The sequence below is a fragment of the Lupinus angustifolius genome, chromosome LG01, assembly GCF_001865875.1.
Source record: "Lupinus angustifolius cultivar Tanjil chromosome LG01, LupAngTanjil_v1.0, whole genome shotgun sequence".
In the NCBI taxonomy this organism is placed as follows: Eukaryota; Viridiplantae; Streptophyta; class Magnoliopsida; order Fabales; family Fabaceae; genus Lupinus; species Lupinus angustifolius.
Genome location: NC_032009.1, coordinates 32,592,957 through 32,620,701, shown reverse-complemented (window position 1 = coordinate 32,620,701; position 27,745 = coordinate 32,592,957). Strand labels below are relative to the sequence as shown.

The window sequence follows — 27,745 nt, the reverse complement described above, 5'->3', positions numbered from 1 at the left end:
GAATTGGAGATATTTCAATCCAGAGGAAAGATGACAAACACTGTATCCAGAATGTGTTGCATGTACCCAAGATGAGAAACAACCTGCTTAGTCTTGGTTAGTTGCTTGAGAAAGTGTACACCATGACTATGAAGGATAAGGTGCTAAGGGTGGTGGATTGTGATAGGAAGCTGATATTGAAGGTTTACCTGTCTAGCAATAGAATCTTCAAGATTGGAATCCAAATTGGTAATCACATGTGTTTGTAGTCTAAAGCTGCTTATGAGAGTTGGACCTAACATCAAAGGTATGGTCATTTGCACTTCAAGAGTCTTGACCTTTTAAGCAGAACTTGAATGGTAACTGGCTTGCCACCTATTATAACTCCAAGTTAATTATGTGATGAGTGTCTCACAAGCAAACATACAAAGAACTCATTTGTCTCTCATGTGTCAATCAAATCAACAAGACCTCTTGAGTTGGTATATTCTGATGTGTGTGGGCCATTCGATGAGCCATCTTAGAATCTTTGGAAGTATATGCTATAAACATGTTCCTGAAGTATAGAGAAAGAAGCTAGATGATAGAGGTGAAAGATTGATTATGCTTGGATATCATTCTACAGGTGCATATAGGGTGTAAAATCCTCTAACCCAAAAGACAGTGTTGAACAGAGATGTGAAGGTTGATGAGTCACAATGCTGGAATGACAAGGGTGGTGAGCAAATGCCTTGATGCATCTTGGTGATGAAGTTGAACAACAACCAGTTGCTACAAAAACTAAACTGAAAGAAGGTCTCAGAGAGTGAGGCAACCTTTATCTAGATCCAGTGACTATGAAGTCTTTCCAGACTCAGAAATCACTGCAGAAGGGGAATTGGTCCATATGGTCTTTCTAGCATGGATGGAACCTGTATACTTTGATGAAGTAGTGAAGGAAAGTCATTGGTCGGATGCTATGAAAGAAGAGCTCAAATACATTTACAAGAACCAGACATGGCAACTTACTCAATTACCATCAGAAAAGAAGGCAATTGATGTAAGATGGGTGTACAAAGTCAAGATAAATCCTAAAGGAAAAGTAGTCAAGTACAAAGCAAGGCTTGTAGCTAAGGGTTTCTTACAAAAACAAGGCCTAGACTATGATGAAGTGTTTTCTCCTGTTGCAAGATTGGAAACCATAAGTGATTGAAATCTAATTTAGGAAGAGTTCTCAGGATAAGGATTACCGCCTTTACACTCACAAATCCTTGTTTTACTCCTTTTCATGAACTTTAAGTTGTGAGGGTGAATTGCTCTTTGATATGTGTCGTCCTCTCTCGACCTCCGACACGTGTACTCAATTGAAGTCGCACCTACTCTTATGGTACGATTATCAATCAAATCCTTTACTTGGATCTTTCTATCCAATCGTTTCGTAGCAACCCAAGGTGAACTCCAGAAACCCCCGAGAATCCTAATACTACTCTCGTGAATTAGGATTCTAGTTTGAATAACTGAATGGCCGGATAGTTGGATTCACCTCTCGGTCCTTCCCCAATGTATCTAAGAGGTGTAATTTGTTGGTCAGACAACTCACACAAATAAAATTCAATTTAATGATTCAAATCACAACACTCAATGAAATAAAAGTAAGAACAAATATTTATTGAATATAAAAGGACATATCTCCAATCCTGGAAACAAAGGGAATTACTCACTCATGATGTAGAAGAGAATCCCAAATTCTAAATTAGACAATTGTAATTTAAAAAAGTCTAAAATCCTTGAGGGAGAATATTGGGCTAAGCCCAACAAAACAAATCTAAAAAATAGGAATATAATATAACATCTATGACTTTTTTTGGTCCTTCAATTGTTCTTCGCATAGTTGGTATGAATTCATTTTTCTCATTTTTCACAACAGTCAATCCTCCCTTTTTAGGAACCACATGAACTGAGCTCACCCATTTACTATCAGATATAGGATATATTACCCCATTATCTAAAAGTTCCAACACTTCTTTCCTAACCACTTCTTTCATATTAGGATTTAGCCTCCTCTGGTTTTCAATTGAAGTTTTATGGTTAGGTTCCATGAAAATTCTATGCATGCAAAAAGAAGGGTTTATACCTTTTATATCATCCAATGTGTATCCTATTACCTTCATGTGCATTCTCAGGATCCTTAGCAATTTTTTAGTTTCCAATTTATTTAATTTAGCATTAACAACAACTTGATAAGATGAATTAGGTCAAAGAAATTCATACCTGAGGATGGAGGGGATTGTTTTTAATTCAATTTTAGGTGTTTTCCCTTCCTCCCAATCTTCAGATTTGGGCATTACCTTCAAGGTCTCATATTGTGGGTTGTGAGGAAGTGTTGAGCTTGCATTCAGAAATTCAATAACCTCATCCACTTCCTCATCAACGTCCAAAGTGTCACCATCTACTATGCATCTCTCTAAGGGATCCTTAGATTGTACTCTAGTTGCTCCCTCTTTCACAACTTGGTTTAGCATATCAACCCTGAAACATGAATCCCCAAGAGAAGGTTGTTTAATAGATTTAGAAATATCAAATTCAACTTTTTCATCCCCTATGCTCAGGGAAAGTTTTCCATTCTTTACATTAATTATAGCACCAACAATAGCCAAAAAGGGTCTACCTAATATGATTGGGATTTGTGAATCATCTTCCATCTCTAGTATTACAAAATCAGTTGGAATGAAAATTTCCCAACTTTGATAGGGACATCCTCCAAGATGCCTATAGGGAATTTAACTGACCTATCTGCTAATTGAAGTGATATAGTAGTGGGTTTTAGTTCATCCACTTCCAACTTTATGCACACAGATAAGGGCATGAGACTCACACTTGCCCCTAAATCATATAAGGCGTGATCAAAACTAGTATTTCCAATTAAAAATGAGATAGAAAAACTACCATAATCTTTTAATTTAGGAGGCAATTTATTTTGAATTAAAGCACTACACTCTTCAGTTAAAGCGATTGTTTCATAATCCCTTAGTCTTCTTTTTTTAGATAAAATATCCTTAATAAATTTTGTGTATGAAGACATCTCTTGTAGTGCCTTAATGAAAGGTAAGCTGATATATAGTTTCTTAAGAATATCCAAAAATTTCCCAAATTTCTTTTCTAATTTTGCCTTTGCTAATCTTTGGGGAAAAGGAACAGGTGGTACATATGGTGGTGGAGCTACATATTTAGATATCTTTTTAAAATTTTGCTCCCTTTCAGGGGGTTGTGTCTCAATATGTTCCTCTTCCACTTGTGCATTTTTCCTAATTTGAGAAATATCACTTAGTTTCTTTCCACTCCTTAATTTGACAGCTTTACAATGTTCATTATTTGGATTTTTTTCTAGTTATCCTGGAAATATCCTTATTTGTCTATTAGGATTATTAGCTTGTTGAGAAATTTGTGTTTTCAGCATTTTACCATGGATAGTCAGGTTTTCTATTTTAGAATTCAAGATTGAGCATGTTTGAAAAACTTTTATTAATCATGACTTGATCTTCATGAATTTATTTTGGTTAGCAAGCAATTTTTCTTGACCTTCCATTAATGTTTTAAGAGTAGGATCAATAGAAGAAGATTGTACCTGTGGAAACCTTGTTGGAGGTTTCCTGTTACCTGGTTCATCCTGGTATTGATGATTCAGAGTGTTGTTGTTCCTCCGAGAAAAGGTTGAGATTGTTCTGCCTGTATGGTGGGTTGAATCGTTGTCCACTCCTCTCCTTGTAGTCATAGTAGTTGCATGATTCAAGTTGTTCATTAGTCAATGCTCCATGCTCAGGTTCAGTGAAGTGTTTGCATTCAGACCACTCATGTCATTTTTCTGCACACGTCTTACTTGTTGTAGTAGACCCAATAACATTAGCATGATATTTTTCTAGCTTTCCAAACCTTTGAGAAAGGTTCTCCAGCGTGAAAATTACCTTCTTCATCTGATTGCCTGCATATTATGCACCAGAGTCTCTCCTTGGATGGTGTCTCCTCTCATTTTCCCATTGGTGATGATTAGAAACCACATTCTCTATGATCTTTGAAGTAGGATCAATTCATTTGCACATAAAGGCACCTTCTGAAGAGTCCAATAGTTGTTATGATGGAAAGTTTAGCTCACTGTAGAAGTTTTGAACCAGCATCCAAGGTGGAATACCATGATGAGGGCAAGCTTCAATCAACTCATTTAATATTTCCCAAGCTTTAGCAATTGAATCCTCATCCTTTTGACTGAAGTTTTGGATGAGGTGTCTATAGTGCACTATTTTGGAAGGAGGAAAGTCTTTGTTGAGAAAAGCTTCCTCTAAAGTTTGGCATGTTGCTTGAATTTCAGCATTTTGATTCTTTAGCCACGTCTTAGCTTTGTCTCTAAGGGAATATGGAAACATGCAGAGACAAATAACATCTTCAGAAGCCCCATGAATTCCTCACTGTCTCACAGAATTTCAAAAACTGATCAATATAGGTATTAGGATCTTCATGAGCTTCACCTCCAAATTGGTTTTGCATCACCATTAGGATCACAGCAGATGGCAAAGAAAAGTTATTTGCCTTAATAGTTGGGCGAATTATTTCAGGATATGAACTACGAGAATTAGGGGCGACGTAGTCGCGAAGTGGTTTTTCATCTCGTTCAACCATTGTTTATACACATGCACGTCTTTCTCTTGCTCTTTCTCTTTGTTGTCTCCTTCTTCTACGAAAAGCCATTTCTAGCTCTAAATAGTAATTTTAACTTTGCATAAACCAAATGTGCAACCTGGAGATGTACCAAAAAAAGGAAAACGCGTAATACACTAGAGTAAAGTAATGAATTAATTGAGAATTAAAGAAATTTTGACACAGTCCCCGGCAATGGTGCCAAAAACTTGATATGGCAAATCGCAAGTGCACGATTATGTCGTCAAGTAATAAAATATCGATCCCACGAGGACTGGAAAACCCCTTTAATTATAACAATTAATTTATACTTAGCTAAAATAAGGAATAAAATTGAATTTAGAACATTTGCCAAGAATAATTATGAAAATAATCAAAAGGGATTGAAATCTAATTTAGGAAGAGTTCCTAGGATAAGGATTACCGCCTTTACACTTGCAAATCCTTGTTTTGCTCCTTTTCATGAACTTTAAGTTGTGAGGGTGAATTGCTATTTGATATGTGTCATCCTCTCTCGAGCTCCGACACGTGTACTCAATTGAAGTTGTATCTACTCTCGTGGTACGATTATCAATCAAATCTTTTACTTTGGTCTTTCTATTCAATCACTTCGTAGCAACCCAAGGTGAATTCTAGAAACCCCCGAGAATCCTAATACTACTCTCGTGAATTAGGATTCTAGTTTGAATAACTGAATGGTCGGATAGTTGAGTTCGCCTCTCGGTCCTTCCCCAATGTATCTAAGAGGTGTAATTTATTGGTCAGACAACTCACACGAATAAAACTCGGTTTAACGGTTCAAATCACAACACTCAATAAAATAGAAGTAAGAACAAGTATTTATTGAATGTAAAAGGGCATATCTCCAATCCTAGAAATAAAGGAAATTACTCACTCATGATGTAAAAGAGAATCCCAAATTTAAATTAGAAAATTGTAATTTAAAAAAGTATAAAATTCTTGAGGGAGAACCCTTATTTATCCTAATTACAAAATATTGGGCTAAGCCCAACAAAACAAATCTAAAAAATAGAAAAATAATATAACATCTATGATTTCTTTTGGTCTTTCAATTGTTCTTCGCATAGCCTCAATACTGAATTCAATCTTCTTGCACCCAATCTCTTCTCTTTTTTGCTTTAATCCATCCAAACTACACAACATAGCTAAAATCACCCGCTCCACCCGAACAAAAAGAAATAAAAGCTAAAAACAATCCTAAAGTCCTAATTATGTCCTAAAATACAAGTTAAATGCAATGTAAATATAGTATAATTTCACACTTATCACAAATTTGCCTTCCTAAATGGACCACTAGAAGAGAAAGTTTTTGTCACTTAGCCATAACTTGGTGTACAAATTGCATAAAGGCCCTTTATGGTCTCAAACAGGCTCCAAGAGTCTGGAATAAAATCATAGATGGATTCATGTTGCAGCTTGGTTTTGTTAAGTACACAACTCAGCATGGAGTTTACATTAGAAGCTCAAACATTAATGAGTTGCTATTAGTTTGTCTATATGTGGATGATATGCTAGTAACACGCAGCAAAGTTGAATAAATCTGTAAATTCAAGGAAGATATGAAAGTTGATTTTGAGATGAGTGACTTGAGAAATCTATCCTATTTACTTGAGATAGAGTTTACAAGAACCAAGGTTGGAATTTTTATACATCAAAGAAAATACACCTTTGATGTGTTGGAGAGATTTCAAATGAATTGTTGCAACTCAGTCTCCACTCCCATTGAAGCAGCAACTACATCTGATGAACTTGGAGAAGCTTCAAGTGTGGAGAAGTCACTTTATAGACAAATGATAGGGTGTCTTAGGTATGCTTACAACACAACGCCATATATTGCATATGGAGTAGGATTGGTGAGTAGATATATGGAGTCACCAAAGAAATCCAATCTACTTGCAGCCAAGAGGATACTCATATATGTAAAAGGAATAATTGAACATGAGTTAATGCTTCCTTCCAAAGCCAGTAGCACAATTACAGTATGCTTGGATTTAATGATGCAGACTGGTGTGAAGACAAGAGTGATAGAAAGAGCACAACATGCTATGTGTTCATGCTTGGTGGTGCTCCAATCTCTTGGTGTTCAAAGAAACAAGATGTGATTGTTTTGTCCTCATGTGAAGCAGAATATATTGTTGCTTGCCAGACTCTATGGTTGGAGAAATTACTTGGAGAATTAAAGCTAAAGGATGAAGAGGAAAGTATGCAGTTGATGGTTGATAACAAATCAACAATAAACTTGGCCAAAAAGCCAGTAGCACGTGGGAGAAGTAAGCACATTGAGACAATATTCCATTTCCTTAGAGATCAAGTGAGTAGAGGAAGATTAAAACTGGAATTTTGCAAATCTGAATGGCAAGTTGCAGATATTCTAACTAAGTCATTGAAAAAGAGAATATTTGAAGAACTTAGACATAAACTTGGAATCTATAATCTAGCTAGTATGAATTAAGGGAGAGTGTTGAATAATGCAATTCATTTAGCTAGTTAATTGATTAAAATTAGTTTAGTTAATCGATTAATAGTTTTATAATTGATTAAACAAATCGGCATTTCTGTTATAAAAGGCACTATGCCTGAAATGAAAAGGGCGTAAAGTATTATTCAGTTCTATAACTAATCTCTCATCTCTCGATAATCGATTACCTATTGTCTTAATTGATTAAAATCTTTCTTTCTTTTCTAAATTCATTTCTTTCCTTTTCAACAGGTAACTCATGTTTCTGTTTCAAAATGCTGGATTTTTAAACATGACATGTGAAATGCTATGGTGCATTGATTTCTTATAGAGATATATATAAAAACATTAAAAAAAATATTATTGTTGTTTTGTATGAAATGGATTGAAATTGACAACGTACAAATTGAAAAACTGATTTTTGCATACGCAAATAATTAATTTGAATTGTTCAAAGGCACAAATTAAAAAAATCATAAGATAATATAAAAATTAGAAACACCATACTAATTCTATTTATAACAATGTTCCGCCTTTTTAAGATGTGGATGAATATAATAGGTAAGTTAAGTTATTAATTTCATATTATAATATGTCAAAATTGTCCAGCATTGATTTTGTATATTCTTAAATTTAAAAATTCATGCATTGCAATTGAACATTGCACGTGTTAAAAGCTAGTTAATTTGAAGAAGAATGATGTGTCCCAAAAATTCATGTTTATATGTACTAAGTCAATCACAATCTATTAAGTAATATAAAAACTTATTTTTTTATTTTTATGATTTTTCTATATAATTACGTATCATTTTTAATTGGATTAATGCACAATGGACAACAAAAGTAAGACATGTAATCTCCATTTAATTAATTTATATATGCATTTCCATTGCATGAGTTACATTATGGTCAACTTAGAAATAAATCCATGGAGAATTGAAATGAGTTTAAGTATATCCTGTTAGAAATTTATAATTTATAATAAAAGTGGGTATCATATATTTGATACAATGATATCGGCTATTTATTTCAAGGGTTACATTATAAGTGATCTAATATATGATAACATATATGAGCTTAATGGGTGGATACCCATCAGGTTAACTTATAGGGAATAATGGGAACCCTATAAGTTAACGCATAAAGAAGGTTATGGTCTCCAACACACCAAATCACAAATAATTTTCACATCTCCCCATTAGAGAGAAAAAGAAGGTCCCAAAAGGAATTAAGGATTTGGTTGAGGAAGGTTATCATACCAAAACTCTTTCAAAAGGTATATCAAATGAGTGGACTAGAGAACATGGATTCAGAGATTCAGGTATGACTTTATATGTTTTATATTATGTGTGAGAATCATGAGATTCAAGATTTTATGATTGGTATTTCACCAATCATCAGGAAATATCTAACATATCAATATGAGGGAGAGTTGGTGGTGCAACTACTATGATAGAACACTAAGACGCTTGATGAGTGAAATACTTTTAATGAGAAAATTATTTGTCTCATTTAGTGTTTCTATTTATATTCATATCCAATTAAAAAGTTATATTTATTTTAAAAGAAAAGTTTAAAAAATAAACTATCATTTTTATATTATTTTTTCAAATTTGATTAATTAGGGGTATAAATGGATGAATTTCTTAGAACATGTAATCCTTATTCGATTTAGACTTGAAGAATAAAAGGTGAAGATGAGGCAACCTGTTTACTTTTCTATTCTTGGATAAGACATAAGGAGAAGGTGCTCAAACTCTTGCCATGGAATTTTGATCATTATCTTCTTCTTCTACACTATGTGCGAAGATATGCAGATCCTACTGATTTGGCCTTCATGAAAACCCTTTTATGTGTGCCTACACCATGAAAAAGTTGTATATATTACTTGAGGATTCACTTACTTCAATAGTAAGTTTTTGAAACTTACTCCACATCTTAGCCATCAATTATATGAACATCTAATGGTTTAGATCTATTCACTAATTGAAACCATTAGATTTCTCTAATTGATGGCTATAATGGGGAGTAAGTTTTAAAAACTTACTTGAGTAAGTAGATCTTTCCTCTTACTTTATATATGGTTAATATTTTTTGCACTTGCTAGTTATGCAAAATTGCACTCATATCACATATTTATCATATTCTCATCCATTGTGGAGTGGGATTCACCTTAGAGAAAGAAATGTATACATTTTTAGTATACCAGATTTTATATCATTATTATATTATCCACCATTCATATTTTAATATTATTGACTCTAAAATAAAAGTAATACAAATAAATGATGAATGATACACTGAGTGTGTATAAATCTTTATACTATCAATACATAAATGTTATATTCTTATACTTGTGATCAACATCAAGGAAAGTGATAGAAATTTATAATTTCTAATTAAGGTGAGTATCATATATTTGATACAATGATATCAACTATTTATTTATGGGGTTATATTATAAGTGGTCTAATTACTGGCTCCCCTTAGATTTCTAAAAGCTGATAATGGATATGGGCTTAATAGGTGGATACCCATCAGGTTAAACCATAGGGGATAATGAGAACCCTATAAATTAACGCATAAAGAAGGTTATGATCCCTAACACACCAAATCAAATTTAGTTTTATCCTCTCCCCATCAGAGTGAAAATGCAAGTCCCAAGAAGAATCAGATATTTGGTTGAGGAAGGTCATCATACCACAAAACCTCTTTTAGAAATGTAGATCAAAGAAGCACATTCAGGAACATGGATTCAGGTATAACACTGCACCCTTTGTTTCATATATGTGTGTGAGAATCATGAGATTCTCAAAATCATAGGATTGATATTTTACCAATTTCTTATCAGAAAGTTGATAAAGATCCAAGTTTAGGTAGATATAACTAGGTCTGATAAGAAACATGCTAGTAACAATGAGGTCAAAGAAATAAAGAGAGTGTCACATATGCTCATATTTAGTGTCATTTCATATGTCATGACTTTGTGATTGGTCAGAAAATTACTTAAAAGTTAAATTTTAATTTAAATATATTTTTTTCAACCAATCATAAGGTTATAATATATTGAGTGATACTAAGTGTGAGACATCATATTTGCACCCTACAACATGTATGTAATATGTAATAGTCACTTGCTAATTACAAGGGTGGAACTCTCCTTCTGCGAATCAACTTTGATGAATTTGTTGTTTTGCCAATAATTTATGAACCACCAATTCTTTTATTGTTGAAATCAGAAGTTAAATTTCTAGTGACTACTTGCATTTATATTAGTTGTTTATGTAAGGGTTATAAAATAAGTGGTATAACATTGAAAATATTTCTAAAAACTAAAATTATATGTGCTCAATTAATGTATACTTACGTTGGTTTGTAGGAAATAAGGAGAACCCTGTTTGTTAACTAGTTCGAGTACTTTAAGAAATTATGAGATTTGATTGAAGAAGAATGTGTATCAAAATTCTAAATGTGTACACATAAAAATGAAATCCAAATATATATTTGTAGTTTTGGATTATGTGATAACAATTCAAAATATCTTAATGAATTGATAATTCTCGGATTTAAAAGATGTTATCAAGTTCTTGATTGCTCAAAGCTATCCAAAGGGAGAGGTTTCTTTCAAGTTGACCTTCAAGTAAACTGTCAAACAATGTGGTTCAATGATTCAGAGGCAGTAAGCAACTACAATAACAAATATATCTATTGTTTTATTTTAGTCAACACATATTATTTTATATTTTATTATAATTATTAATAAGTTAATAATATTAATTATTTTCCTTCATAAATAACCAACATTATTTTTATTCTATTTAATTGTATAACATATCTCACACATTTATATTGGTGATTTTCTCTAAGCTTTTCTCTTCCACGCCGTACAACAAGGGATCCCACAACAATGTAAGAATATGTTCTTGTTAAGAACATATTTTAAGAGTAGTTTAAGAACATATTCTTACTATAAGAGTGAGCCCGCAAGCAAACAAAATAAGAATATTACATTTAGGGCACTCCTCAAAGTCTTAATATATATCGTAATCAATTTATTGTTTCATCTATGTGAATAATCACTTGAATGTATTTATCTATTAAAATTTACCAATAAGGTGTTGATTTAATTGTATAAGGTTTCACTAGATCTCAGAATGACGAAAATCTAAATGTTTGATTCATGTGAGCAATACTTAATAGAATGGACAGTTATACGTCTCAAAAAAGATTAGTTCATTACAAAAAAAGTAGAAAAATACTCACAGTATTACCAAAAAAACTATTAAAATTTATAAACATTTTTATTTTATCAATATCATTTTCACAAAACAATTTTTATATCATTTATTGTTATATGACTTATGGTCCAATACTATTATTATAGAATTCTTATATGATTTACATTGAAAGTCTTATAATTAATACATTTACAAAAATGTAAATTAAGTTACACCTTTTGTTACTCTTATATGCATAATAAGATTAGGAACTTAGGATCAACCATATTCACATAAAAGCTAATAAATGTGCTAATATTTTGATAAATAGATTGTCATTAATCTTCATTCTAATTTTGAGATACCCATTATTATTTTTGAAAACACTGAAAAAAATATGTATTAATTTTGTAATAAGTGACATTTGTGGGGGCTAAAATGTGAAAAACAAAAGTTGAAGGAACAGTAACATTATTTATTACTTCTGATGAGTTTGCAATAAAGCCCCACCCCACCTTCAAGGAGAAGACAGAGAGAGACAGAGAGAGAGAGAGAGAGAGAGAGAGAGAAACAAAGGTGGTTGAAGAAACGAACCCTAGAATTAGGAAAGTCAAAACTTTGCTTCGATTTCAAGCCCCCTTTACCCATTTCATTTAGGATCTCGAATCTTCAATCTCCAAAGGTTAGATTTTTCCCTTTTTCTCTTTTTGATTTTTTATTTAAAAAATGTGTTGGCTTTATACAATACGAATTTATCTCAGCTTTCGTTCCAAATTCGTTTGATCAGCTTGAAATTATGGGTCGATTGATGCCACACTCGCACATTGCAGCAACTTTGTTTCCATTAACAACAATTTTCCTTTTTTTCGTTGAATTTTGTTTTTTTCCTTAATTTCTGAATGCATGCTTATGCTGCTTTGGAGGTAGATTCTGAAGGAAAAGGCAAAGGCTTAAAGTTTCTATATTTGATTATTTTCTTGAATCTTCGTCATCGCAAAATTAAGCAGAAACTATAGCTAATTGGCTGCAACGTTTTTTTTCTCCCTCCTACTTTTGCCTCATCTTTGTTTTTTGTGGGGGTAAAGTTTCTATTTTAAATTTTTGTTTCGGGATTGGTTTTTTCCCTCAGTTAGTGGTATGTGGCTCAAAAAAGTCTGATTTTTTTTTTCTTTCTTAAAATTACTGTTTGAGTTTTCTGTTACATTGGTATTGAACCATTGCCTTGCATGTTTTGGTAGACACAATTGTTTAGATTTGAATTTTATGTATGCCAATTTGTTCAGCATGGTAGATGTGGTTAAACTTTGAAAATCGGTTATCATGATGTGTGATGTGATTGTGAGTGCTATTGTGCTTGGTAGTATTTAATGCCAGGTGTCCATTGCATATAAGTATAGACCAATTGGTATGTGATGCTCCTGTACTGTGAGGGAAGGAAGAGCAGACAACATTTGTCAACTATCTGGTAGAATATGGGTAATTTTATATACACCGAAAAACTATTGCTTACACCCAGACGGTTGACCATCCGTCTAGCTATGTACAGCATTTACATTGACGGGTGGTCTATCCGTCTGACTATTTACAACATTTACACTGATGGATGATCTATCTGTCTGGGTGTGAGCAATGATTTCTTGGGTATTGATAGAATTGCGGCATGTTAAGTAAGAAATGAAAGATCTATAAACTTGCCAGCATGAAGTGGGCTCTTATCCAATGAAATATGTACTTTTATAGACCTGCCAGCATGAGGTGGGCTCGTATATCTCTATGAAGTATCTATTTTACTTGTTTATGGTTTCTGAGAATTAAGGTGAGATAGAATCAGGAATGAATGCATTAGAGATAAAGTCGAGGTAGCACCTGTTTTTTAGAATCTCGCTGTAGGTGGGTCGGGCATGTTTGAAGAAGAGTTTTAGAAGCCCCATTAAAGAGACTAGTAGATCAGAATATCAGAAGGGGGTGGAAGGAGGCCAAGAGACCTATTGGAGAAACCTTTTACAAGAATTAAATGTAAATTATTTGTATATAGATATGATTTATAATACTATATTATAGCGTCTTTTGACCCATTTAGCCAACCATAACTAGTGGGATAAGGCTTGGTTGTTGTTTGTATGGTTCTTGAGATTACGGATATGCTTTTCCCGCCTAAAGCTGCCTCAGTTACACTTGGGTTCCTGGTGTACTTTTTTTCTAGGACATATGCAACCAGGCACACCAACTCCTTGGGTACTATGAGATTGTGTGCATATATAATTTTGCATGTAGACTAATTTTCAGTTATTCGGGACATTTAAGGCTTACTTAAAGCAGTCATATGTATTTTTGGTTATATTTTGTAATTGGGAACATAAGCATATGAGATCATATCTGGTCAATCGTGGATGGCTTGTTTGATTTTTTGTTGGAAGATCTTTCCGTAGTTGTGTATTGTATTCACTATTCACTCCTTTTTCTTTTAACATACTTGACCACATTCTTTTGTGATTCTTTGCTTCTTATTAGACAGGTATTTATTCTGCTTCTATGGCATATTCAAAGGGCTCGTCGAGTGTCAGAAATTTCATGTATCCTGGAAAGCATCCTCTTCTCCCTCCTAAAAGTCCGTATCCGAGTGTTTCACAAGCATATGCTGATTACGTCCCAAATTCTGCAGCCGGTTCAAAGGCTGTACAGAAACCTAGAGAGGGAAACACACACCACCAACGTACTTCTTCTGAGAGCCATGTTATGGAGGAGCAGCCTTCATGGCTTGATGATCTCCTTAATGAGCCAGAGACACCTGTGCGAAGGGGTGGTCATCGGCGCTCGTCAAGCGATTCTTCTTTTGCATACTTTGATACAGTTAATGCGACTAATGTCAATTATGCTGATCAGAATCTGCTATCTAATACATCTTGGTCATTTCAAGAATTTGATCACGGCAAAGACGCTCGTCATATACCCACGTATGCAGAAATGAATGCAGCAAGACAGAGAAATAGGTCATGGGACTCATTTTCAAATACCATGGCTCATCCAGGGGTTGCTCCCTCTAGCAAAGAAAATGTTGTTTTGAAGAGTTCAGGACCACCATATGCATCACACGAAGCAGATGGCCTTCCTTCAACTGCAAATGAAAAGTATGATTCAGTACAATCTGGCATACAGGATACAAAATCATCTTCTGAACGAAAGGATGGCTCACATGCAAAGTCGTCTGCTTCTGAGACAGATACAAAACGTGCTAAACAGTATGTAGTTACTTTCTATGTTTTCTGATTTTACTGTAATTGCAGTAATTTGCTTGATTTTACCACTAATATATGATCTAGAGGCTGCAAGATCTGTTGAATGGTTTGACATTGTGCTTCTCTTTTCTCTATTTTCTCTTCCATGCCAAATGGCCTATAGCAAATACGTGAAGCCATGTTATGCTTTATCATTCCTTTTAAGTTTTCCTCATAGGTTGTCTATGTTTATAGTATCAAATTCAAGTTTATACTATGCATGTGGATGTGGTGGATAACTTCTTAATGATATACTGGGAAGGAAGAAAAATACAAGTCATAACAGTTATTTGTGGCACAAAGTGAAGTGTGCATTACTAGAGTTGGTGTGCTAATTTCCTGTGCATAAAAGTTAATGGGGGTATTGTGGAGAAGCAGATAAACCATGCTTTTCTTCATGTAATATTTATTTTTTTGCTGTTCGAGTTGAAAAAATAAATTTGTATTGCAACAAAAAAAATTCCTACATGGCAGGAGAAAATAATTCTGAATCACTTGTAATGCAGGCAATTTGCCCAACGTTCACGAGTTCGTAAACTTCAGTACATAGCTGAGCTGGAAAGAAATGTACAAGCCTTACAGGTAAGCTTTGGACTTTTGGTAAGTCAACATTCTGCATGATTGCAGAGTGACATTTGTTTTTGAGAATACATATATAATTCTTATGGGAGTTGTAGGTTCTGATTCGTTTTCTTTATATGTCAATACATAGGCAGAAGGGTCTGAAGTGTCAGCTGAACTAGAATTTCTTAACCAGCAGAATCTTATACTGAGTATGGAGAATAAAGCACTCAAGCAACGTTTAGAAAGTTTAGCACAGGAGCAGCTTATCAAATATCGTAAGTTGCTATTATCAGAGCATTAGCAATTTAGATTTTCATGTAATGTAACTCTCTATCTCCTTAAAATTGGAGATGTCAATCTGTATATTGTGCATTTCAAGGGAGTTGCTTATATCTGCTCACATATTCTGCTGGGGAAATTCTTCTGAAGTTATGATTCGTTTCATTTAATATATTCATAGAAAAGAAATGCATTATGTTTTTTGTCTAGCATAGAAATGGCACGGGAGTATAAACTATAAAGTTAATCTAGTTCTCCTTTCTACGTACCTGGGCATGATTGCAAGAAAATTACTAGAACGAGATTAAGGAAAGGGTGGTTTGATTCTTCATATTCAAAATATTCTAGCCATCTAAGATACCGATGGAAGTTAGGAGTTAGTATATGCCTTCTAGAAAACAAAGGACATTCTAGTCCCTTGAGTTCCTTTAAGGCATGATTAGTTTCATAAGACATGAAAGAAATTTGTCTTGTAAAATTATGCAATTTCAATTTCAATTTCAGTGGAACAGGAAGTACTGGAAAGAGAGATTGGAAGATTGCGCACATTGTTTCAGCAGCAGAAGACACATCAGCCGCAACAACCATCAGCTAGTCATAGGCGCACCAACAGCAGAGACCTTGAATCTCAGTTTGCAAACATTTCTCTAAAACACAAGGACACCGATTCAGGGCGTGACACCAACTCAGGGCATGACCCTGCGACTGGAGCACTCAGAATTTAGTTTGCGGTAGCTGCAGCTGCAGCTGCATTCTGCCTCTACATCCAAGTATCCCACCAGCGCGTTGTCTCACCTGTGACCGAATTATTCCTTCCCATGTGCGGGATTGTGCAGAGATTTCCACCATGTGCCCTCTCTCTGCCCGCTTTGCTAATTTCAGCTTTCTTAGTCTTTTCATTTTCTGTTTATTAAATTATCATTATCATTGCACCATTTAATGTGCACCTGGTGGTCATTGTGGAAATCTTATTCTATCTGTCAGTTGACCTACCGGAGGTGGTAACAAATAGTTTCCAAGCTTTCACCCTCACTGTATTATTTGCAGTGATTATGTAACTGTATGCCTCCCTCTTGTGAATTTCTGCTTTTTCGGCCTAGTGCAACTGCAAATTACAATCACCTCAGGGCTGTTTGAATGTGCATTATTTGTATGTATTATGTTAAGCTAATGTTTGTAATATGATTTTAATGAAGTTATTGTTTTCTGAACTCATTTTGTTTGGTAGCAGTGAGAAACATTGACCTTAAGCATTCCTTTAGTTACTTGTTTTCTGTAAGTTTGGCTTTCACTCCTAAACCAAGTAAAAGGCTAAAAGCTTTTGAAGGCTATTATGTTAGGTTTGGATGGGTGGAATGGAAAAGAAGGGTGGATTAATGAAAGTTTTATTGTTTGGATTCTTTTTACCTAAGATTTAATCAACATAACTGCTACAAAGAATCACTTCTTTTCTGTCATTCACCCATTCCTACTAACACAGTCACTTCAAATGAACAATTGAAGTCCTCTGATTCATGAGTGTCTCTTATTAAACTGCACTTTGTATATCTTGTTAACCAGATTCATAGGTGCATTCTACTATCACATGTGTGCCTGCTTTTAACGTTGTCCTGACGGAAGTTATTATGATCAATGTTGCAAAGTCATTAAGCTCTGCAATGCCAAGGAAATGATAACAATAAAAAAATGATTCTGTGTGTTAAACACAAAATAACATTTTAAATAGCAAAACATGATAACAATAAAAAAAAGTTAACTGAGGGTTTATCACAAGGCGAGTAACATTACCATTGTGTCAATGCTTACCTCTTATGTTAAGCTAATGTTCATAACTTTTGTTTACACATCCTGTTTGATAGCAGCAAAAACTCTACAAGAGACATTTCTTAGAAGCCTCTAGACCAATTTGTCAAGCAATTTCAAATTAGTTAATCTAGTATCATAAAGCCTCTAGATCAATTTTAATAATTAAATATTTTTCTAGCTTATCACAAGTAACGACACATAAAATTGTACAATCTTCTGGGAGAGAAGATGTTCTCTCTTCTTAGTTAGAACTAGAAGTAACTCTTGTAAAAAATCCATTTAGGTACTAATGTTGGTTTCATAACCTATTACAGAAGGCATTTGATTAAAGAAGACAAATACACTAGATCCAGCTTATACCAAACAAAAGATATACTTGGTAATTCATCTTGTTTATTGTAGTCTCATAAATATTTTGTTATAGTCAAATTGTTAAACCAACTCTCAAGTTATAAATACTGTATATACCTTTAAATCACTCATGTTACAATACATCACATTCTATACCTACATAATTTAGGTGTATTGTGTACAGTGACAGTTAACCTGTGTGATAACGTTAGGAATGGGTAAATGACAGAAAGGAAATGATTCTTTGTAGCAGCTGTGGAGCAAATCTTTGGTAAATATGATGGCTGGAAAGAACCCCTTCCAGATATAAGGTTGTTGCTGCTAGGAGATTCTATTGACATCATGTTCCTGCAATAGTTTTATTTTGGTTCTTGTTTCTTTGTTCATTAATGGATAACACTTGAACCAAAGATACACAAAATTTTGTTATTTGAACACCAAGTTTTGATACTAGTAAACATTTATTAGTATAAATTCTGTCATTACTTCTACTACTGATCAATATACTCTTTGTGCCTTGTCCTGAAGCAAATAAAAGAGAAAACTGAAATTTTGAAGAAAGCTAAAAAGAAGTAGGATTCATAGAGGATGCCCATGACAAACTTTCAGTCTTCATATTCTGTTTCTTCATCGTCTTCTTCGTTGTTTTTTGCATATCTCCAACCATCTTCAACATTGTCACGATCCTCTTCTGTCTCTTCGCTGTCTTCTTCATCATATGTTTCCTCTTTCACAGGCCAAGGTTTTTTAGCTATAGCAGCTAAAGTGGCAAGAGAGGGAGTGGATGACCCTTTGCGTTTTGCAACTTTTGACTGAGGCAACTTCAGGTTTGGTTTGGGCTTACTTTGCTTCTGAACTTTACCATTTGAACGTTTCCCACCACCATAGGCATCTTGGTCACTTGCTTCATCCATTTCATTGTCAGCATTAGCCTGAGCATGCTCGTCATGCTCCGGATGCTCCCTTTTCAAATGGAGTTTAAGCTTGTATTCATGGATGTATGCTTTCTCACACCCTTCGTAAGGACATGCATAAGGGCGATCAGATGATGCAGAACCATATGCTGCTCCAGAATGTTTAGTTTTTGTTTGCTTTTCGGAAGGTGGAGTGTACTTTGTCACATGACTCACAGAAGTCACATCCACTGATGGATTCTGCAGGATAAGGTTGCAAATGTGAATCAGAAATTGTCTAAGATGTATTACAGAATTTTTACATCAATTGACTTGAGATATTGCATACTTGAATTAGAGACTTTTTATACAGATATCCAAGATACACAGAAATATTGCATACTTGTATTAAGATATTAACATGCCAAATTGATAAAACGCATGTAAAGCAAGTGACAAATTAAAAGGCTAGATATGATTTACATGACAGAGATACACCATCCATTATGAACAGATTGAGTGGTAAAAGAATAACATATGTACCAGTTAAACTAATACGAAAAAATACCCAACCTTTTCATGATGAGATGCAATGTGATTCTTTAGCTTGTATTCATGAGCATATCTCTTTCCACAGTCCGGGTATGGGCAGATATGATAGTTCTGTTGTGAATGCGTTTTCATGTGAGACCTCAGGTTGAAATCCAGGGAGAAGGCCTGCAAATTGACAAATTTGGCCACTAAGATTATTTGAGCACAAGCATTCACTCACAAAAGGTATTTCCCGGGAAAAGGAATATTACAGCTTACGAGAAGTGAAATAATTGAAAATGATTCGAGTCAATATCATACAAACACCAATTTATCCACTGAGAAGAGTTAAGTGTAGACTTTGAAGAAGGGCCATTGACAATTATAATAAAAAGAAAATTGAAATATTATCTAGATCTTAACATATATCTTTAGCCATGAACTAACCTGACTTCATTTCAGATTCGTTTGTGGTGCTTTTGAGGTGATAGGTTCATATTGGGAAGACATTTTTTTTCATAATTCATGAAGATAATGGTCACACTGATTTAATGCAACACTGTCAACTATCAAACAAAATTCGGCATTTATATTTCAAAATTGATAAATTTCCAAATTTGTTGGCTATCATCTGTATCAGAATACATTGAGCTATCCAATATATTTTGCTGTGTTGTCATAGGTATCATTACTAAAGGCTCAAGTTTGCTGCTTGAATATTTGGTAAATCGCATGAGAAAAACAGACCAGGACATAGGTTAGAAGTGGACAAGAAAAGACTGAATTGATGAAGATCTTTATCGTAGGAAAGAACATGCAAACCTTATAGAACAATAAACCAAATATGCAATGCCAACTATGAAAAGAAAGCCCTCAAGGAAAATAAAAACAGACCCTTGTCAATGGATAGATTTATCACCTTACCACAGCCTTCATGAGGACACACAAAATCCCTTTCCCCAGTATGAATGAGAAAGTGTCTTTTCAACTTTGAGCTATCCAGGAATTTCTGCAACAGAAACAAAATACTTTCAACACCACAAAATAGACCTGACAACAATGTAAACCACGGCAAGCTATGATAGCAATGGCAACTTGAGACATAGCAGATAGAACTGAATGAATAAAAACTGTGAGTAAAATATGTATGAAACTAATTGGAGTGTTATAGATCCATTTTGAACCAGCTACGAAGAGTGTTCTAACCATGGACCATAACATGCAAATACTTTGAAGTTAAAACCTTCACAGAAAATGCAGTACATGGAAGGATACATTGCCTAGTGTTTCCCTCCTTATTCTTTCCCTTCTTTTAGAGTTACAGTGTTACACTGAATATATTATGGTCCTACGAAATTTATCTTACAGGTTATAATTCTTGGGCATGAGCAGTAAACCCTAAGAACCATGTATTAAAATGGAAACAAAGGATACAAGAATGTAACTACCAGAAGATGTAGCTAGAAGCTGAAACAGTAAGGAATAATAGAGAAGTGTAACTTCTCAAACTAAAAGAAAACACAAGCAAAAAATCCAAATCCATGGCATGCAAGACAGTCAAACAGAGTTCCTATTCAAGAGTGTTCAACACTGTTTAGTGACTATAGGTTATTAGACTCATCACTGAATATAAGAGTGGTAAAACACAGGTTACATTTGTTCTGCTTTTGCAGCACCATGCAATGTCAATTTTTTTAAATGCATGTGTATTGTCTGGACTCTGAAGTAACAAATCACTACCTTTCCACATCCCTCATAGTGGCAAACATATTGCCGCTCTCCGTGGATGTGAGAATGCTTCCTCAATGCACTAGCATCTATAAATGTCTTGCCACAGCCTTCATAGCTGCAAAGGAACAGTACTTCAGTAGTTGGCTCTGGTTCTGGCTCAGGCGCTGATGGTTCTTTTTCCTTTTCTTTCAAGGCCTTCAAGGTATCCTCTAAGAAAGGTAAAACAGATAAATGTCAGACAGAGAACACAATCAATGACAATCACATATAATACGGTGATTTAGATTTAAAACAAGTCTAAACTTCAATTTGTTGCATGTTGTATAACTGTATTCATTATTGAATCAGTATTATTAATAAATAGTATTGTATTACATCTGTTACATAAAAAAGAAATGGGTGCAGCCATTCAGCATGAGAATCACTGAATACAAATGCTCTTGATTGCAAACTATAAAACAATATGAAAGCATTTGATAGTTCTTATCCTTATTTTTGGCTATGCTAGTTATAGTAATGCTCTACCTATCTACAAACTAAGCAAAACAGAATAGAAAGCATTAAAAATTGCACAATAAACAAACAGAGAATGGAGTCAGGACTCGGGAATTAGCAATTGTGTAAGCTTGCTAGTGTCGGATAGCAGAAGGACTAACCTGTTACCCATCTTAAGAGCATGCACTTCCCCCCAGTTGCTACAACATCTTGAGGAACCCTGTCAACAATACTTTTCAGATTATTAGCGCAATACACTACCGACCGAAGAAGGAAAAAAGCTAAAACAAACTGAGGAGAAAAGGAATAGCAACTGCATATGGCCAGCAACAACGTTAATGAAATCCAAACAAAAAGAAGAAAAATATTCTTTAGCTCCCACACAAACCTTCATTTTCTAAACAGTTCGAAAAATTACAAAAACAGATGTCACTTAGAATATCATATAAAATATAAAACGCCAATTGAAACTCAATTAGCTTTCAAAATATATAATTTCAAAATTTATATCCATTTAGTGTAGTTCCATGTACACCCAATTCATTTCTCCACTAACAAAAAAGTAGACCTTAGTTACATAGTATGCAATACTGTTTCCAATATGTGGTTCGTCGCTTTCTAAGTTATTATTACAAAACTTCCTTTCTGACAAACCCATACCTGGTACACAGTAAATAAGAGAACCAAGTAACAATGGAATAGACTAACTTTTAATAGTTTATTATCTGCAACCAAACAGTCCTAGCACAAATGCAAAAATAAACTGTAATTTGTTCATACTAAACTCTCTATATAAGGTTAGCATCAAAACATCAATATGGTACATCAAATTAAAAAAAAAAACAGTTCCTTCTGCAATTCCAATTTTCAGTAAAAAAGTAACTCATAAAATTGGACCCAATGAACTAAATTTGTTTCTTTCCAGAATGCACAGTAAATAATAGCTACCAAAAACAATTACACATGGAGAATATTGCATAAATTTGAAAGCCCGAAGACAGAAAGATAGAAACTTTAAGATCAAAAGAAGTGTAAAATGATGAATTTAAAGAAAAGGGTTAATACCATTCTTTTACCCATTTAACTGCAGGAGCCTTGGATTTGATGATTGGACGTTTTTCAAAGTAACTCTGACTGTAATGAATCTCCATCTCTTATTCAATAATTGAACACCAAAAACTTATTTTTTTTTAAGAAAATTGGGAAATTGTTTGATCCCTTTTAGGATTTGGTTTGAGGGAGAGAATGAGAGTATAAGAAGATTGGGAAATGGAATGAGAGACACAGAGCTTGAGGTTCCATGTTCATGTCGGATTCAGATTGGTTTGCTTTATGTTCTCTCTCGAACCGGAAATCGAACCGTGCTGAACCGAAAATTGAACCTACTGAACCGGTTTTGGTTTACCTATCCATGATTAGTTGTTCTTTAGGGTGAATAAAAACACAAAGTATGGCAAAAGAATATGTTGAGAAAATGGTAGAGTTGAAGGATTTGTTTTTTAGTTGAGTTTTAGAGGGGAAGAATTGAAAAAAAAGAGCCATATTATTAGTGTAATTATTGGTTCTTAAGCCTTCTAATCTCATTCATTAATCACCAAAACTTAACTCACAAATAAACTCTAATGATTGTATGGTATATAAAAGTAATCATTAGTATGTAAGGTTAAAAATGATGTTTGATTATTGTGAATAATTTATTGAGAGATACATTATATTATATTACTGTATTACCCAAACTTTTTCAATATAATTATTGGGATGTTTGAAATATGTTATTATATGAAATCTCATATTGTCTAACATTATAATAGAGTGTAATATCAATGTTATATATTGGATTTAGGTCACGTATTATAATATGCACGAGATATAAGCACCAAATAGAAACACACTATGGACAAGTGGCCTCATGGATATATTAGAATTTGTAATCCTTATTCTCAAATAATATTTTGGTAGTCATTCAGCTCACCGGGATGTAGGCACAATTGGTCAAACCCATTAATATTTTCTCTTGTTTCTTTTCTTCTATTTATTATATGTATTTTATTTGATTGTTTATAGTCAACATTATGCAACGATCGCTTTCGTTACACCAACAATTTGTATCAAAACCAATTGGTAGATGACTCTTGACCTGCGTCAGATTATGGCAAAGGAGGGTGAAGAACGTGTTGGTTGGACAAAGTTTGTCAAAGGTACTGCATTAGGATAAATCAGATGAATTGAAGGAGAAGGACATATGATGTAACTATGGTGGGGTGATGTATATGTTGATCTAGAACCCAAGAAGTTCATGTACTAGATTAAGAAAAAGGTGGAGATATGGACTTAGGTATTGAGTTTGGTCTTGAGACAGTGTTGACACTATCTCTCTAGATGTTGAGAGAATGTTCTCATTTGAGATGAGAATTGAAATATCCTAATGGCGTGTCTTAGACGTCATAGTGAAAGATGTAGGCACAATTGGTCGAACCCCGCTAACAAATTCTCTTGTTTCTTCTCCCCTACAATATAGACCTTCTGAGTATCCTTGACGATGTTAACAAGAGCTAGCTCTTCAAACTTGTAGTGTAGCTTCCCGTACCGTCATCAAATGAAACATGCCACCTAGCCACCTATTGCTAGGAAGTCTTTCGATATATTCGAATATCTACACAAAAGTTTACCAACAACCGTCATCTTCAATACTCATTCAAACTAAACCTTGGAGCTTCCTTGAAAAGTCTCAACCGCTACCACTATTGTCTACTCTAACAATCATAGTTCAAAAGAACTATCATACTTCACCATAAGGAGTATACTTACAGCATACACCTTGCATCAATGCTAACTAATGCATGTGTCACATCATTGCATCCAAGGCAATGCCCATGCCACACCCTGCATCTCTACCAATGTTCGTGTTACATCTTGCATCAAAGCTAATGCCCATGTTACACCCTACAGTGCCTCTGTGCTTTTGTGGATCTGCTAACAATTAATATCCTTCACTATGACGTCCCAGACACGCCATTATGATATTTCACTTCTCATCTCAAATGAGAACATTCTCTTAACATCTAGAGAGATATTGTTAGCACATGTATCAAGACCAAACTCAACATATGAGTCCTAATCTCCACCTTAATTCTAATCCAGTATATGAACTTTTGGGGTTCAGGATCAACACATACATCGCCCCACCATAGTAACGCCATATGTCCTTCTCCTTTAACTCATATGATTTATCCTCATGCAGTACCTTTAATAGATTTATCCAGTCAACACGTTCTTCACCCTCCTTTGCCATAATTTTGCGTCTGGTTCAAGAGTCATCTACCAATTGGCTCTAATACTAATTGTTGGTGTAGCGGAAGCGATCGTTGTGCAGCGTTGGCTACAAGCAATCAAATAAAGTGCATAGAATAAATAGAAGAGAAGAAACAAGAGAATTTGTTAACTGGGTTTGACCAATTGTGCCTACCTCCCTAGGAGCGTTGAGCGGCTACCGTTATATTATTAGAGAATAATGATTACAAACCCTAGAAACACTTCATGGGCCCAATAGGGACTCAAGTGTTGAGTTTGGCCTAGAGACAGGTGCTGACAATATATCTATAGATGTTTAGAGAATATTTTCATTTAAGATGAGAAGTGGAATATCCTAATGGCATGTATGGGACATCATAGTGAAATTTTTTAATTGTTAGCAGAAAGATCCACAAAAGCACAGAGGTGTTGGCTAACTTTGATGTAGGCTGTAACATGGGCATTGACTTTGATGAAAGATGTAACACAAACATTGGTAGAGATACAATGTGTGACATAGACATTACTCTGGATGCAAGGATGTGACACAGACATTAGTTAGCATTGATGCAATGTGTATGTTGTGAGTATACTCATTATGGTGGAGTATGATAGTTCTTTTGAACTATGATTGTTAGAGTAGACAATGGTGGTAGCGGTTGAGGCTTTCCAAGGAAGCTTCAATGTTTAGTTTGACTGAGTATTTAAGAGAACGATTGTTGGTGAACTTTTGTGTAGATGTTCCAATATATCAAAAGACTTCCTAGCAATAGGTGGCTAGGCAACATGTTCCATTTGATGGCGATACGAGAAGCTACACTACAAGTTTGGAGAGCTAGGCTCTGGTAACATCGTCAAAGATACACATATGGTCTATGTTGTAGGGGAGTAGTTAAAGAGAATCAGACATTGAGCAATGTGAAGTCATATATTCGCTAAGGTCGAGATTTTTGAAGGAGGGAGATATTCGTCTATTTCAATCAATGTGGAGATTGTTGGGAATGTTTGAAATATGTTATTATATGAAGTCTCACATTGCCTATCATTAGAATAGAGTAGAATATCAATATTATATATTGGACTGAGGTCCTTTGTTATAATGTGCACTAGATATAAACACCAAATAGAAACACCTCATGGGCAGGTGGACCCATGAGTGTGCTAGGGTTTGTAAACTTTATTCTCTAATAATATCTTGGTAGTCACTCAGTGCTCCTGAAGACGTAGACGCAACTGTCCGAACCATGTTAACAAATTATCTTGTTTCTTCTCTTCTATTTATTCTATGCACTTTATTTAATTACTTGTAACCAACATTGCGCAACGATCGCTTCCATCACACCAACAATAATGCATTAGCTTAAGCTTCACGAGGGATCAAACTAACATGCATAAATCAAAATGTCTGTGTTTTTGTTGTAACATGGTCATGAGAAAAGATGTTTGGTAGATAAAGGAATGAAAATGAAATACAATAGTATTTATTATAACGTCCCGAAAAATACTCTTTATTTATTACGCGGAAAAGTGAGTAAATTTTTTTTTTGAAATTGGTGATATAAAATTGTTTCCTTCTAAAAACCTTTCCTTTCCGGGACATCACTTTAAGCAACATATAACGCGGAAATCAAAACCGGTTACCTAACGGTAACTGAAATGATTCAACATTTCCTCAATATATCTCTTCATAGATATAAAAGACCATAAGTACTTAATATACATATCCAACAAGAAAGGGCAAAAATATTAATCATCACCAAAAGACACTAAACAAAGACATGAACAAACTGAAGCCGTTAGTGTTTCAAAAGTCACAAAATGATAAGCAACTCCTAGTGGCTAACTCCAAAGCTAGGGTACTTCCTCTCCTCAATTCCTCATGCGCCATCCGGGAACATCACAGACGGGTAGCTCCAAATCCGAGCAAAGTTGTCTATCTGACGAGCACACGTCCGAAAAGCAAGCAATAGAAAAGAAGAGAAATAGAGAGAGTAAGACATCTAATGAATATAATTCATTGACGACGTGGACTTACTCAGAATATTACACTCAGATACGAAAAGCAGTTCATATATATATAACATATCACATTATAACTCATCAGTTGTTCTCATAAACAATTTTCCAATCCACATGATTAATATAACCAAACTCATCAATTGTTCTCATAAACAATTATCTAATCAACCTATGTAATGTAAACAACACTTATTCCCAAACAATATCATAATTCACCATTTATCAATATATAATTCATCGACAAGATATCATGACTATAATTAAATAACACATAAGTAGAGATCATAACCCCAAATAATAATATACATATATTATCTATAACCGACATCAAAACTCACTGTTTATCAACATAAACAATAATGTATCAACATACATTTCATAAAAAAAATTTATAACCATAAGTAATAATATGTGCATAATGTTAATGATGCATGATGTTTTATACTCAAATGTGGGAATCCACTTCCACAAGTGCAATATATGCATGCCATGTCATGATCATCCACCTTACCCCAATATCCTCCCAGTAACCTAGTCGGAAATAAATCAAGAGTACAGGTCTCATACCAGGCCACTTTGTACGCACCAAAAAGCATTTCATAAGCCAATTGATCAATAAGTTCCATAGGAACAGTCCATAACAGGATGGTGTCATAACAAACGCTTTTTGGGCATCCATCTCATTGATCCAGATTGCAAAGAGGGGTTGCCAGAGATCTTCTAGTTTGGCATGTGAGAACTGTCCGATCCAACAGGATATCCTCTCTCAGGAATACAAGGGACTCACCTCACCTAGACTCTCCTTCAAAGCATTGTTGATGAATCACCGTCCAACAACGCCGTCCCTCCCAACATCACGGTGCTCTAAATCATCTCGTCAATTTCCTCTCCACTACTCCATTATTAACCATATGCATATGAACACTAACCGCAGTTAGATGATTAAATCTTCAAATCATTATTTACCATGCTCGGCCCACCTTAAGTCATCTCCCTCAGGAATGCTTCTTGTGGGTCCCGATCTTACGTTAACACGTAATATAAAGGAAATACATCCCACCACTACGACCATCGCTGAATACCCTGGACGGTCCCAGACCAAGCCTCTTACGGTCAGCCGATCTCGCTACGTGGTATCCTGGGTTCCTTTATGGGCAGTGCCCTAAT

At 34.5% G+C, this 27,745-nt stretch overlaps 2 protein-coding genes across 4 annotated transcripts; one reads left to right on the top strand and one right to left on the bottom strand.

Moving 5' to 3' along the window:
• LOC109360953 (uncharacterized protein At4g06598-like) lies at positions 11,894–16,676 on the top strand. 3 transcript variants are annotated; one of them, XM_019606196.1, is made up of 5 exons: positions 11,894–12,025; positions 13,859–14,582; positions 15,125–15,218; positions 15,331–15,457; positions 15,966–16,676. In XM_019606196.1, exons 2-5 carry the CDS (start codon positions 13,876–13,878, stop codon positions 16,184–16,186), a joined length of 1,149 nt encoding a protein of 382 aa, XP_019461741.1. In that variant the 5' UTR covers positions 11,894–12,025; positions 13,859–13,875; the 3' UTR covers positions 16,187–16,676. The 3 variants fall into 3 exon arrangements, with proteins under 3 accessions (XP_019461741.1, XP_019461759.1, XP_019461749.1); XM_019606214.1 differs by having other exon boundaries at positions 11,895–12,025; positions 15,125–15,200; XM_019606204.1 differs by having other exon boundaries at positions 11,899–12,016; positions 13,857–14,582.
• On the bottom strand, positions 18,004–22,634 carry LOC109360947 (uncharacterized zinc finger protein At4g06634-like). The gene is made up of 6 exons (XM_019606183.1): positions 22,334–22,634; positions 21,430–21,488; positions 20,783–20,982; positions 19,962–20,051; positions 19,085–19,228; positions 18,004–18,772 (listed from the first exon to the last, which is right to left on the bottom strand). The coding sequence occupies exons 1-6, from the start codon at positions 22,417–22,419 to the stop codon at positions 18,224–18,226; spliced, it is 1,128 nt and encodes a 375-aa protein (XP_019461728.1). The 5' UTR covers positions 22,420–22,634; the 3' UTR covers positions 18,004–18,223.